The sequence below is a fragment of the Acomys russatus genome, chromosome 6 (genome assembly GCF_903995435.1).
Source record: "Acomys russatus chromosome 6, mAcoRus1.1, whole genome shotgun sequence".
NCBI lineage: Eukaryota > Metazoa > Chordata > Mammalia > Rodentia > Muridae > Acomys > Acomys russatus.
Window position 1 is genome coordinate 88,750,135 of NC_067142.1, and position 14,999 is coordinate 88,765,133.

The 14,999-nt window shown below is 41.6% G+C and overlaps 1 protein-coding gene across 1 annotated transcript; it reads right to left on the reverse strand.

The window, feature by feature from the left end:
- Window positions 1-30: 30 nt before the first annotated feature.
- Window positions 31-11,814, reverse strand: Cd46 (CD46 molecule). Its single transcript, XM_051148383.1, has 8 exons — window positions 11,598-11,814; window positions 8,923-9,111; window positions 8,157-8,259; window positions 6,139-6,227; window positions 4,769-4,966; window positions 3,129-3,311; window positions 228-426; window positions 31-112 (listed from the first exon to the last, which is right to left on the reverse strand). Exons 1-8 carry the CDS (start codon window positions 11,701-11,703, stop codon window positions 31-33), a joined length of 1,149 nt encoding a protein of 382 aa, XP_051004340.1. The 5' UTR covers window positions 11,704-11,814.
- Window positions 11,815-14,999: the final 3,185 nt, after the last annotated feature.

Here is a 14,999-nt window from a genome sequence, read left to right on the forward strand (position 1 = left end):
CTCTAGGGCTTTAGTCTGTGAGTGTTTGATCTACACATATAATCGCACAGGCATGTGCGCAAGAACGTTCATCACAGCTTTGCATTTCACAGATACAAATCCTGTAAGGTAACTAAAAATAAATTATAAAGAGAATGTGTTCAAGGTGAACCTATGCATCCTAACAAGTCAGATACCACACAAACTGCATCAGAGCGTGTCCACTGTTCACACACCATTGGACCTACCATAACACCAGCACAGGATAACACCGGCACAGGATAACACCGGCACAGGATAACACCAACACAGGATAACACCGGCACAGGATGACACCGGCACAGGATGACACCGGCACAGGATGACACCGGCACAGGATGACACCGACACAGGATGACACCAACACAGGATGACACCAGCACAAGATAACACCAGCACAGGATAACACTGACACAGGATGACACCAACACAGGATGACACCAGCACAGGATAACACTAGTACAGGCTGCTGCTTTCCAATGCATGTCTCTCCCTAATGGACAATTAAGAGTGACTGACAATTCTAACAAAAATTTTTAAATTTTATTTTACAGAAGGATTCCTCTAGTTGCTCTTTTTAAAATTTTTTTCTCATATATCTCATCTTTCAAATAAGAAACTAGGAACCAGTAGCAGTGGCTCACACGTGTGATCCCAGCATTCAGGAGGCAGAGTCAGGTGGATCTCCGAGTTCCAGTCCAGCCTAATCTACGAAGTGAGTCCAGGAAAGCCAAGGCTACACAGAGAAACCCTATCTCAAAAACAAAACAACAACAAAAACCAAAACCAAACAAAAAACCCAAAACAACAAAGGAAAAGAAACTAGATTAGTGTTTTATAAACCTTTTATCAAGTGCTGTTTACTCTTTCAAAAATTCCTTTCAACAGATGCTCATCTAAGATACAAAAGGAAGCTACTAGGAGCTATCAGGTTCTTGTAGGAATTATAAAAATGTGTTCCAGGGGCTGGGCATGGTATTACATATATGCTTCTAATCCCAGGATTTTGAAAGGCAGGAAGATCTCTGTGAGTTCCCAGTCTCCAGAGCTTGTTCTAGTGAAACTTTTGTCTAAAAAAAAAAAGAAAGAAAGAAAGAAAAAAGAAAAGAAAGAAAAAGAAAAAAAATTTCCCATTATTGTGTGAGCATGTACAATTCTAAATTCTCTTCATCCTTTAAAATGTTAGGGAGATAGGCTATATTTCAGATTCACTTGAGTTCAATGCCTTCATTAAAGCAACGGTATCCAAAACTCATAGAAATGAAGTCAGTTTGGCTAGGCAGAGTCAAGCTAGGATCCGCCTTGCCTAGTGCTCTTCTTCCACCACCCTGTGTGGCTGCTGGTGCCTCACAGTGGACACATAGCTGCAGTGGGATTCTGGCTCCTTCTAGTGTAGCAGCTTCTCCCTGCTTAGCAGCAGCTGATTAAGAGTCTAAAAAACCAAACCAAACCAAACCAAAACAACAACAAAAAAAACCCTTCTATCTCTTTTCAGTAGTAGAAACTTCCTAGCCCTCAGTTGCTAAGAAATCTAGTTTCTCTTGTCAAAGCTTCCTGTCAAGACAAAAATAACAAGCACTTTAAGTAGCTAAGGGGAGTGAGAAGGTTATAGAAAATACAGGTCTTATTCTGTAGAATAAGTAGAAAGTTCTACCTATCCGCACTACTTAAAAAGAACTGAAAATCTGGGAGTAGTGCGCAGCTGTAATTCCAGCACTGCAGAGACTGACGCAAGAGTATTGTGACTTTGAGGCCAGCTTGAGCTACATACCAGAATAAACAAAACTGACTAGCAAGACTCCCACCCCAGTACGGACTACGGTGAAACTTACACGATGAGGAGTAAAAGTGCAAGCAAATCACTTGGGGAAAAGAAGAATATAATAGCAAAGCTTAGTACAGAAAACACATCAACAAACAGAAGCCAAGGACTTCCCCTTTCACTAATATTGATTCAAATAGAGGAGACGTACTAGCTAACTTTAAGAGCGTCCCACATACCAGCCACTGTGTTAATTCCTTTAAAGGCATCCCACTTAAGTCTTGAACCCATCTAAGAAAGGTGCTAGGTTCTTTTACACATGGAAATGCACATTTAAAGTTGACATAACTTTTCTAAGTTGCATTCCTATTCATGTGTGGAGCTATAGCAAATAAAACAGCTACTACACCTAACAAACGAAATGACTGCAAATATATTCTTTCTCTCTGTGCTACTAAATGTACTAAAAATGGTAAGTAGACACTGCAGGAATCTAAAGGGTATCTGAAAAAAATAACCAGGAATTTAAGGTTCTAAAAAATACATAAGCAGGAAATTATTAAATATGAGATTGAAATTACATATTTTATAGTGGGAGGAATTGGCACTAGAAAACAAAATAACAATGTAGATTAGGTAAGACACAAGTTATCACTGGCACTTTTGCGAAGAACTTAAAAGATTTTTAGGAAAATGTAAGGAGAGCTTTACTAACCCTGACTAATTCAAAAGTTGGAGGTTTTATACTGGGGTAGAACACTTAGATAATGCCACTTAGACCAACTTTTCACTACCACAAGCCTTACCTTTCATTCTTGACTTGATTATATAGCAATAAGCAGGCTTCAATTTACTCTGAAAATTGTTGCAATCTACTTCCTATATAGAAATATTTTTAAGAGAACTCACTGCTATACTTTATCTAACAAATTAAAGTCCACAGAAAAACAACAAAAATCACAATACCAGAATCTATGGCACAGGAGTAAATATAAGCCTGAGATAGTTACCAAATCACTGCTTTTCAGGTATCATAATATTTAACACAAAAGAAATAAATTTTAAAACAGGTAAGCAGGGCTGGAAATGGCTCAGAGGTTAAGCACACTGACTGCTCTTCAGGAGGCCTGGAGTTCAATTCCCAACAACCACATAGTGGCTCACAACCATCTATAATGTGATCGGATGCCCTCTCATGCAAGCAGAGAACTGTATACATAATAAATAAGTAAATCTTAAAAACACAAAACAAAACAAAACAAACAACAACAACAACAAAAAAAAAAAAAACAAGAAGCAGTCAAAAACCACCAGAAAAATAAAGAAGGGAAATCAGACAACTTTGTACCTTTAAGACATAGTGGGATGGAGGGCTCCCAAGTGCTATTAGCACTGCAGACCACTGTGCTGCTGCCCAGCATGTAAAACCCCTCCACACACTCAAACGTCACTGTTGCTTGGTAGGAAAAGTTTTCTGCAAATCCTGCTTTCTGTCTTCCATTTTGTAGCACTGGAAATGGACATTTTACCACTGAAAGGAGGGAAATTGCACAAAATTTAATAAAAATCTTGTTTTTCATATCAGTTTTCTGAAACTTTTAAAACTACAACCGAGGGTTAAGGAAACATATTTTGTGTTCCAAATATATGAGCACACAACTCTATCAAAAGTTCACATTAAAACTAGGTGCAGTGGCGCATGCCTTTAATCCCAGCCCTTGGGAGGCAGAGGCAGGTGGATCGCTGTGAGTTCAAGGCCAGCCTGGTCTACAAAGCAAGTCCACCCCCGTCATGTCTCTCTCTCCTCTCTCTCTCTCTCTCTCTCTCTCTCTCTCTCTCTCTCTCTCTCTCTCTCTCTCTCTCACACACACACACACACACACACACACACACACACACACACACCATTCTGGTTATAGGCTTATCTACTTTATCCATATTCTCCCAAACCCAGATGTTGGTTTTTATTTTTCCTGCTATCTGGAAGTTGCTACTCAGGTTTAACTCTTTAGCTATTACAGTGGAAGGCTAGGGATAGGTCCCTAGGTTCCTGGTTTACACTTTTTCTTTTTGTAAAGCAAACATTTTGTGCTATGAAGTAGTACTTCAGGTGAATCCTGACAGATTCTGACCTTCTGAGCAGTTGTTTTCGTTTTTACACATTTCACATTTTCCCCAGTTTTCCTTCTGACTTCTTTACCAATAGATTATTTAGAAGTATGCTGAAATTTTTGTGGATTTCTTTACTGCTTTCTACTTTCAGTTTTTGGGATTAGGTGATATACTTTCAATTACTAGGTGTTTATATTTCTTAAAAGTTATATTAGTCACCAGACATGGCGACATACACCTTTAATTCCAGCATGTTAGAGGCAGAAGCAGGAGGATCTCTATAAGTTCTAGGCTAGTGAGAATTTATGTCAAAACAACAACAAAAATATAAAACAAAGCAAAAATATCTCAGCACTTATACTGGTTTTTTACCTTGCAGGTATGGATAAACATTTGCTGTGATTCAGTGGTATATCTCTTTCAAGAGAAAAACCCTTCAAGTGTCTCCATGTTTTTGGTAACTCTTCAGAGCCTTAAACATTCTGAATTAAAACAAAACATTACAATACGAAACCCTAACATTTTTGTCCAGATTTTACTATTCTTCCAGTGAGAGGGCAGCTAATCATAGCCCACTCTGCCGTTCCCTGAGGCTAGACTGTTCCATTTTCCTATGATACAAGATAACACTTCCTTATTTTCTAGCCAGTATGTGTTGAGTTTTTTGTTCTTTCAAACAAACTATCCTACCTTATGGCTATGGTAGTAAGAAGCTCACACACTCATAAATGAGGAAACTCCATAACTAGAAATACTTTTATTTAACTTAACAGCTATGAAATTAAATTAGAAAACAGTTTCATAGGAGGAGGAAGGACATGTGCTCACAATGTTTACTGTTAGGGCAACTGTTTACAAGCGAAGAAAAGAGGTCACCTTTGCATTCTGGGGGCTTGCTGCTCCAGGTGTTCTGGCCAGAACAGAAAAGCATGGGCATCCCGACCAGGGAGAACTTGTCTGGCCCTGGGCTCGGGTCACAGCTGTAAATCACTGCCTCCTGGTATTTGAATACATCTATGTCAGTAAAGGTGTGGGTTCCGTGTTCTATTTTTGGAGGTGGTAAACAATAGATCTCTTTATAAAAAGGAAAAAAAAGGGAGAAATCAAGGTAAAAGGCAAAGTGGTGTCTTTGCGCAAGACAGTGTTAGATACTTCTAGAAATCATTGTCAGCAAATTCGTCAATACAGGATTTCTCTAAGTTATTTGTGACCTCAATTTTCATCTAGAAGAGGGTTCCTATGACAAAATCCAACACCCCAAATCTAAACCACTAACATAGAAATGACCTTTGAGGACAGTACTCATTTCTTAAGGGAAAGAATGCCTGTTTATTTGTGAGATGATGCTAAATTTTGTCCTGCTCAATAGAAGATACTGATCAACTAATGAAAAACTGTGATGAAAAAAATTAAACTGGGGCTGGAGAGATGGCTCAGTGGTTAAGAGCACTGTCTGCTCTTTCAGAGGTCCTGAGTTGAATTCCCAGCAACCACATGGTAGCTCACAACCATCTATAATGTGATCTGCTGCCCCCTTCTGGACTGTAGTTGTACATGCAGGCAGAGCACTGTATATGTAATAATAAATAAATATTTTTTAAAAAATTAAACTGAATACTCATTGAGAACTGTGTTTTAAGGCACAGGTACATTCACTCAGTAGTGGTGGCTTACAAGCATGGTATGATAAATTTTTGCAGAAGCTACAAGTTTTGATAATCAAACAGATTAACTCCCAATGTCTTTCTCTAAGCCAAATATTTAAAAAAATAATTTATTTAATTTTAGTCTATGTGCATGGGCATGAAAGTGTCAGAACCCCTGGAACTGGAGTTACAGACAGTTGTGAGCTGCCATGTGGGTACTGGGAATTGAACCTCAGTCCTTTGGAAAAGCAGACAGTGCTCTTAATTGCTGAGCCATCTCTCCAGCCCTCTAAGACAAATACTAAAGAGATTGCAAAACCATGAAGCAGTTTTCCCCAGTCTCACTTTTTGAAATTTCAATAAAACATGTGCGATATAGTAATACATATATATATATATATATATATTGACTTTATTCTCCTTAAAAATAAATAATTATTTTTTAAAATCTCCATTCTAACCCTAACATGATTAATATCAATAGATATAACCACAGAGAAATGTTTTTTGGATACTTATTAATCTAAAATCATAATAGAGTCCTGAAGCCAAAATGGTTGAGAACTGATAGCCTAAATTTTAAAAAGAGAATTTACTCACTTTCACAACGCGGGGGAGGACCATTCCAATATGCATGAGATTCATTTTTAAGCACACAGTGTAGAACTGACGTACCAACTAAGTAATAACTAAATGAGCAAAGGAAAAGTTAGTTTTCTTTGGCAGCTGTTAAGATACACACAATAATGAAGGACAATTTTAGATAGTTTTTTTTTTTCTTAATATAGTAGTTTCTTAAATAAGGTATAATGAAAGTCCTAGACAAATCTAAACTTTAGTCAGATGAAGAGGTTGTCTGTGAACACACACTATCCAAGGGTGATGATGTAGACACATCTGATGTGGCCTGGCATATTTTCTGTCTTCTACAATCACATCACCTGGCATCTGTGTCTTTGCTCCTTTGCTCGTCCATTCTTCTCACGGAGGACGAAGCAGGGGAGAAACGGTTCCTTAGGAAGGACTGCCTGGGCTCCCATCTTGTCTCCATGACTACAGGCTACTTAACCTTGGGCAAACATCTTAAAGTTTCTTTTGTTCCTCAATTAAAAAACCATACAAACAGCTAGGTGAGATGGAACACAACCTTAAGCCCAGAACCCGGCAGGTAGAGGAATACATGTTTCTGTGAGTTCAAGGCCAGTTTAATCTGCACAGCAAGCTCTAGGCCTATACACTGAGACCCAGTCATAGACAAACAGTAAATAAATAATGAAACATTTCATCAGCTTGCTCAAGATAATTATATAAACTAGAGTCTGGCACACAGCAGGTAGAAATCATATCTTTATCTCTTACTAATGTTGTGATCCTAATGCCTTTCTGGGACCAGCTCAGGGTTAACGCTATCAAGTCCCCCATGGTTTAAATCCACATCACAATGGGACCAGCTCAGGGTTAATCAAGTCTCCCATGATTTAAATCCACAGATTATTATTTACAGCTCTCACGTCATCAACATGAAATATTTTTATCGGGTATTTATTCTTTCTTGTTTGCTCTGATCCCTTCTGTATCTACTGGGTTTCTCAACAAGATTATAATGTCTTCGGGAAGGATTTATGGCCTGAACTTTTGGATCCCTAAATGTACCTAGAGAATGTCCTTCATATAGTTTTAATTGAATGTGCTTTCACTTAATAAAGTTTAAAAATCACCAGCGAAGCTGTTTACAGCCACAGCCTGTGCTCCCCAAGCCTACCAGTTACTTCTGAGAGAGCCCTAGAGAGAGAACCGCTGCTGCTCGGGTGGCTAGCGCCTGAGTACACACACTTCCTGTACGGAGGAGTCTAACAAATAACATTTCCAGCTGAAATATCCTGTCGCCTGGTGGTGAGGAGGAGCCCAGTTACTTTTTGACTTGTTAATACCTTCCAGAATTCTCCTTTGATTAACAGTTCTACCTCAATTTCATGAAAGCCCCACTTTGGCCCTGATTGGCAGTAGGTCCATTAGACTGTGAAGGATGAGGTCGCCATGATCACCCCAACTAGACTGTGAAAGATGCGGTTGCTATGATCACCTCCCACTAGACTGTGAAGGATGAGGTCGCCATGATCACCCAAACTAGACTGTGAAGGATGCGGTCGCCATGATCACCTCCCAATAGACTGTGAAGGATGAGGTTGCCATGATCACCTCCCACTAGACTGTGAAGGATGAGGTCGCCATGATCACCTCCCCCTTTGAATACATAGCTCATCCCGGTCTGAACTCACTGTGTATCCCAGACTGCCCTCAAACTCATGGCGATCTCCCTGCCTCATCCTCCTGAGTGCTGGAATTACAAGTATGAGCCATCACTCCTGGCAGATTATTCCTTCCTTAATGTTTATCATAGAATTATTAGATACGGTAAGTATTATACAGATTTGTTTTCCTTCAATTTCTTTACTTCTCTCCCCTATTTCCATAAAGTTCCCAAATATTGTCTGGCTAGAAGCATAACTTGTCGTATAGTAAGCAAAGTTAAAATAAATTTACTTGAATGATTAAAAGAGCAAAGTAAAACAGTGGAATCGGGAACATGTACCTTATTCCCATAAGGAGCAACTTACCCGTCCACACACATGAAGTGAGCTCGAGCACCCCACGAAACCCTGCCGTCTATGTAGTGTACATTCCCAAATGAGGGGTTCGCAAGTGTGCTACATTTCACTTCTAGAAGAAAGTAACAATAACAATTTTACTCCAGCTCCAAAGCCAGTCGCACTCGAATCAAAGTCAAAATCATACATGGTTCTTTTGAGTTCGTAGGTTATTTAGTGATCACACTGTTCGGGTGTGGTGGTATGAATAAGGTGCCCTCCATGAGGGCATTTGAATAGTGGGTCCTCAGCTGTGGCTGTTTGGGAAAGACTGGAAAGTGTGGCCTTGGAGGAAGAATGTCACTGGGGTGGGATGTGCTCTGTCTGAGGTTCCCAGTATCGTCTCTGATCCCACTGGCCATTCTGAGGTGTGAGCGCTCAGCTCTTTCTGCCAACGTGCCATTGATCCACTAGGATAGACTTGAACTCCATGAGACCATAAGCCAAATTAAACTCTCTTTTAAAAGTTGCCCCGGCCACGGTGTTTTATTTCCACATCAGAAAAGTAACTAACATAAAGGGCAAGCACAAGATGAGCAACTGTGCAATCAACTCAATGCCAAGAAAACAAAACAAAACAAGGATTTCCTATAAACTTTTCAAAGCCTGAAAAAAAAGTTACATTTAAACCAAAGCTTTGTTTCACACAGGAAAAAATCATCCTGCAATAGGGGTATGTGCACCCCATCCTAAATTGTCTGAAAATCAAACAAACAAGAAACTTGAATCTACTTACTAACACAGCCGTCGTCTGAAATAGGGACCCATGTGTGATTTGGCTCACAGGTAGCCACCATGAGGAACGGGAACTGATACAGGTAACCCTTTTTACATGTGTATTCTATTTTCTCTCCAACCTCATAATAAGGCTTCGGTGTACCCTTGAGTTCCATAGCTTCAAATGGTGGTGGGAGTTCACAAGCATCTAGGAACAAGGGCAAGAGCATGAAGGTGAAGGGTGAGCACCATTTTTTTTTTATCAACTACAAAATGTTGTTTTATAGCAGAAAGGGCAGAAAAAAGTAGAAATGTTCTCAGCAAGATTCTAAATGATTAGGGCATGCCTTTCTCAAGCAGTGGCAGCAGGACAAGGTCACCACCAACTTGCTTAAAATAACATCTTCTTAGCTTTTGGTTTATTTCAGAAGCAGCTGAACTTTTACTCAGAAGTAAAACAAGAGGATATGATTAATGGTTTGCATTTCTGTATTTGTTTTTTTATATGAGACCATCATGTTCTCACGACTGTCACAGTAAGAAGTGCTACCGAGACTGTTAAGGACCATGTCTCATTAGTTAGCACTTCTCTAGTGCCCAGTACCAAAGCTGAGTGAGTGCCCTGACTGTTTCTTCACTCCTTTTAAAATCAAAATTCAAAGTCTTTACTTTTCAAAAATTTTGCTTTTATGATATCTGAAAATCATGTGTCCCTTGCTGTTTTCAGCCATTCTTTAAAATAAATTTTTATTAGCTTAGCTATAAACATTTTCCAGTGTAATGTTTCGTCCATATCAAGATATTTACTTTACTAGTTCATTGTGGATTCATTCTGCATCGCCACTGTAATTAGAAGGTGAATTCCAAACACTGAGGGTTGTGTTTCCCTGTAAGTACGGTAATAACAGATATCAGAACTGCTTTCTTCTTTGTTTTTTTAAATATTTATTCGTTTATTATGTATACACTGTTCTTCTTGCACGTATGCCTTCATGCCAGAAGAGGGCACCACATGGTTGTGAGCCACCATGTGCTTACTGGGAATTGAACTCAGGACCTTTGGAAGAGCAGCCAGTGCTCTTAACCTCTGAGCCGTCTTTGCAGCCCTCAGAACTTATTTCTTATAACAACAGTGATAAGGACTTTTAAAAACTAGAAATGGTGAACACTCAGTACTGTGCTAAACGTACGGTGGTTTAACTGCCTTATCTTCACACTCGTCATCTAAGACAGTTTCCCCCTCAGTAAGATGAGGAACGGCCTGGTTAGGAATGCATTCCACGTGGGTAGCAGAGTCGCTGCCAGGCTGGCAGCCCGTGTCCAGGCCACACTGGCCACCACACCAAGGCTGCGGCCCCTTTTTAATCCTCGTCTGGAACTCCCCAAAGCAGACGCCACTGTATCCTGTGTTTAGTTCTCAAGAAATTGCCTTTTACAGTGCTTGGGGACATTACAGCAAGTCCAGTTTAGACTCGATCAAAGGAGTCAAGGGTCAAGTTGTTCCACACATCAGGTAAAAACATCACAGCCTGAACTGCTCCAAACCAGCCCCTCTCTTCTGAGGATTCTTCTGCCTTCTACCGATCTCTTATCTCCTTTGTGTCAAACTAAGCAATGGTTCTATTCCTCGGTGTTAAGCTTTGGTTAATATTTGCCACTTATAATAAATATTAACAAATATTTATAGATCATCTACTATGTATCTGTTACTAGAGATTTATAAACATACTAAAGTGCCTGCTTATAGTGGAAGAAGATCGCAAAAGCAAGACTGGTTTGTCATTGCTTCCCAACACATCCATCCTTAGGACCAGTACAGAGTCTGGGACATGGAAGACAAAAGTTCGTGAATGGACGCTGATAAGGAGAAATACAGAAATACATACAGACTACATGTACAGGATTATGTATGTATCAGGGTCATAGACACAGAGTGCTGAAAAACAGAAGAAAGCAGAAGCACTGTCCTTTGTGTAAAATTTACACAATAAACATGTATAGTGTTTATTTCCATGTGTAACAGAACACAGTCCAAATGTGGTGGCATAAACCTTGAGCTAAGGTGAAAACCAGAAAGTTACTTAGACTTCTTGTTTCAGGAGCGATGTTTGGATTGCTCTTCTCTACTATGACTTTGTCTGTAAACAAAAATAAACAATGTCTCAAAGCCATTTGGTAAAACAATCAGACACTGGCTATATTGACTAAGAATGGACAATAACTCCATGCCGGGGGGTGGGGGTGTAAGGAATATGATTAACCACACTGTATGGGGGTGGGAGGGAGGCATCTAATAAAATTGCAAAGCCAAACAAAACAGCCACTTGTAAACCAAGCCCATACTGCCTCAGGCAACAAGGAAACTTGACTCAAGATGAAACAGGCCAAGCATGACTTTCCCTCCCTTCCAGCCCTAGAGACTTCCTTACCCACAGCTTAAGCAAGGCAACCTGCTACTGACACAGCCAGGCTCTAGGTGATCGTCTACCCTTCTCCCCACTCAGGTTGCCCACCCCTTAAGCGGTGCCTACGAAGCCAGTCTGCACTTTGGGGATGGGGACTACATGGTCTCCACAACCAAAGCAAAACTCACACATTTGCACAACCCTAGGAGAACTCTACTAGGACCTCCATCTAGAGCTCAGATGAGCTCCTCCCAGCATCTCGCGACGCCGCCTCTCTCCTGGATCCTACCAGATAAAGCTGACAGCAGGAACAAAAGGGCCTCTGCGCAGATGCCCAGGAAGCACCACCAGAAAGTGTAGATCTTCCTTCTGCGGTGGGGAGGCGCCGCCGTCATGTTACCAGAAGGAAGAGAAAACTGAACGCCTGGCAGCCAGAGAGCAGCTTTGAGCTAGAAGAAAGGACGCAACAATCCTGAAACTAAAGCCAGCGCAGCGACACAACCGGTGGGCGTGGCCAGGCCGCTCCCGGCCCGCTAGTGACTCAAGGTGATGCTTCCTAGGCAAATCCGCTGGCAGTGAGGCGGGGCCTCAGTTCAAAGCTGGACCAATGAGGCTGCGCTTCTGCCCAGGAATTTTGAGATGCTCTACCTGTCCTCCTAGCCGTGCTCCTTCCCAACCACCTTTAACCCCTCCCATATGTAGCTGCACTCCTCCCGAGTCCTTCGCTGCCGCTAAGCTCACGCCTCAGTTTGGGTGGCACTCTTCGCAGGCCGTGTCCCCAGTGGAGCAGAGCTCCTCCCTGGCCTGTGTCCTTGCTCATGCTGCTCTAGACTCCAGCAAAAGCGGCTCCTCAACTGCTCTAGGGTGTACCTACCAGCTGGAGCTGGCCCTGCCTCTCATAAACAAAGGCTACTCTACTCAGGAAGGGTGTAAAGACTAGTTGGCTCTGAGGTCATTGCTGGGATAAACTTGTAACATAAAGCCCAGGGAACTAAAAACAGACCTGAAGCATGGCGGTGGGTCATCAGCCGGCCAGCACCCCTGGTGCCCGTCTTACCCAGGCTGTTTCAGACTGTCCTCTGGGTTCTTTGTTGTATTTGCCGTTAGTCGCATCTGACTAGGAAAAATACATTTTCCTCATTTGAATTCTCTTATGGCCTCCTGTCACAATCCTCAGAGCTTAAAGGTTTGCCTGCTGGATTCCCAGCCTCTGAAGTCATTTACGCCCTGGCGATGTTGCTGTAAATTATTACACAGAAAACTTCCCTGGGGCAAGGCAAGCACTGCAAGCCCACTCGTGAAGTGGAGCTACAGTCTGTCCCATCTCTGTGTTGTAGCGCTTTCAGTGGCAGTGTTGAGAGTGAGTGTCTCAGGGTCCTGACAGCTGCCCTGTCTGTGGATGGAGAGGATTCAAAAGAGGTGCTTTCCATGAACTCTGGTGCCCCATATTTGACCACGTTCCCTGGATGGGGAGGCCCGGTGGCACTCAGGGGAAGGACAGCAGGCTGCCAAGAAGAGACTTTATAACCTATGATCAAATACAGGGGAAGGAGGTCCCCCTCAGTCACAGTCATAGGGGAGGGGAATAGGGTGAAAGTAGGAGGGAGGAATGGGAGGATAGAAGGGATGGGATAACAATTGAGATGCAATATGAATGAATTAATAAATAAATAAATTTTTTAAAAGGTGCTTTCTCCAGTTCACGGGAAATATCTTGTTAAACGGTTGAAGGGAAGCAAGGACAGAGGGCACAAGGCTTGTGACTAGGACATTTAATTTCCTATGAACTTTTTGAATGGTGGTAGTACAGTGGAGCAGAGGGACATTCATCAAGCGGTAGAGAAATCAGCTGTTAGGTGTTTTGTGTGTGTCTCAGGAATTCCCATGTTGACATTATGGTTTGCAGAGGGTGGGTCTGGTAGTTTGGATAGGAATGGCCCCATAGACTTGTGTGTTTGAATACTGGGTCCATAAGGAGAGGGTGCTATTAGGGGGTGTGGCCTTGTTGGAGTAGCTATGACTTTGTTGGAGGAAGTGGACCAGGGGCTGGGCTTTGGGGTCTTAGAAGCTCGAGCCAGCTCTCTCCCTGATGCCTGTGGAGCCAGATGTAGAACTCGCAGCTCCTTCCTTCTACTCCCGCCATAATAATAATGGACTGAACCTCTGAAAATGTAAGCCAGCCCCAATTAAATGTTTTCTTTTTTATAAGCGTTGCCTTGGTTACGGTGTCCCCTCGGCAATAGAACCCTAACTAAGGCAGTGGGGTAACACCTACAGGCCAGCTGACCTTTCTACACAGTGGAACAAGATCAAAGTTCATCTCCAGGAGTCCAGGATAACACCAAGTACAGAGACAAGAACTGTTCTCACAAGGACACTTACTTTGTCCATTTTTGGCTTTGCATCTGTCTCTGTGCTTCTGTACGTATAGTGTTTTGTGAATGTACATGTCAGTATGGCCGTGTGCACCTGTGTATGCAGGTAAGCATACATGCATGGGTGTGCATGTGGTTGTGGAGGCCAGGGGTCTTTTCCAGGTAGTCATGAACAATGTAACATAATATTTAAATCAGTGTAAAGATATCAAAGAATTTATCATTTCTTTATGGGGAAAAGTCTGTGAATCAATTCTTCTAGTTTTTGTTTCTACAGTGTCACAGGTTCCCCATAGCTGCCCTGTTTGGAGTCCAGTTCAACACTACCTCTCCCACCTGGCTCCAACTTAGCATGTGTTGACTGACGCTTCTTTTTTTTTTTCAATTTTATTAATTTATTCATATTACATCTCGATTGTTAGCCCTTCTCCTGTTTCCTCTCATTCTTCCCTCCCTCCCACTTCCCCCTTCTCCCCTCCCCTATATCTGTGATTGAGGGAGACCTCCTCCCCCTATCTATGCTCTTAGAATATCGAGTCTCTTCTTGGTAACTTGCTATCCTTCCTCTGAGTGCCGCCAGGTCTCCCCATCCAGGGGACGTGGGACTGACGCTTCTTAAAAGTTGTACTTTTGATCTGGGCACAGTGGCACACACCTGTAATCCCAGGACTCAGGAGGCAGAGGCAGGTGGATCTCTGTGAGTTCAAGGACAGCCTGGTCTAGAAAGTGAGTCTAGGACAGCCAAGGCTACACAGAGAAACCCTGTCTCAAAATGCAAAAAGGAAAACAAAACAAAAACACAAAGACAAAAGTTATACTGTTTTAGTTAATATAATTTATTCAAAGATAAGTTATTTTATGGCAACTGTTCTTTTATTACATTTTCAAAAATAAAGAACATGGTACAAAGAACTTTTAAAGTAGAAGAAACCCAGAGTTTAGTTTTTTCAGACAGTTATCTTGAGTAGTCTTGGTCACTCTCCCCATCACTATTTAAAGTATTTTTAAATAAGCCGGGCATGGTGGCGCATACCTTTAATCCCAGCATTTTCGAGGCAGAGGCAAAGACAGGAGGATCACTGTGAGTCTGAGGCCAGCCTGGTCTAAATAACGAGTCCAGGACAACCAGGGTGATAGAGAGAAATGTTGTCTCAAAAGACCAAGAAAAAAAAATTATTTAAATAAACAAAATTTACTTCTATTCCCTAGAAGGTGATAACTGATATTACATATACTTTCCTTCAATCTGTTTTTAGAGTGAGTTCTATTTTTTAAATGTAGGAACAATTTGAGAAAATGTACATGTATAGAGAGAT

Excerpts from the sequence above, each read along its gene's own strand:
- Cd46 (XM_051148383.1), bottom strand. The coding sequence starts at position 11,703 with ATGACGGCGGCGCCTCCCCACCGCAGAAGGAAGATCTACACTTTCTGG. Across the intron at positions 8,260-8,922 it reads TTCAGACGACGGCTGTGTTA|AAGTGAAATGTAGCACACTT; the intron begins GTAAGTAGATTC and ends ACTTTCTTCTAG. Across the intron at positions 6,228-8,156 it reads CACTTCATGTGTGTGGACGG|TTATTACTTAGTTGGTACGT; the intron begins GTAAGTTGCTCC and ends TTGCTCATTTAG.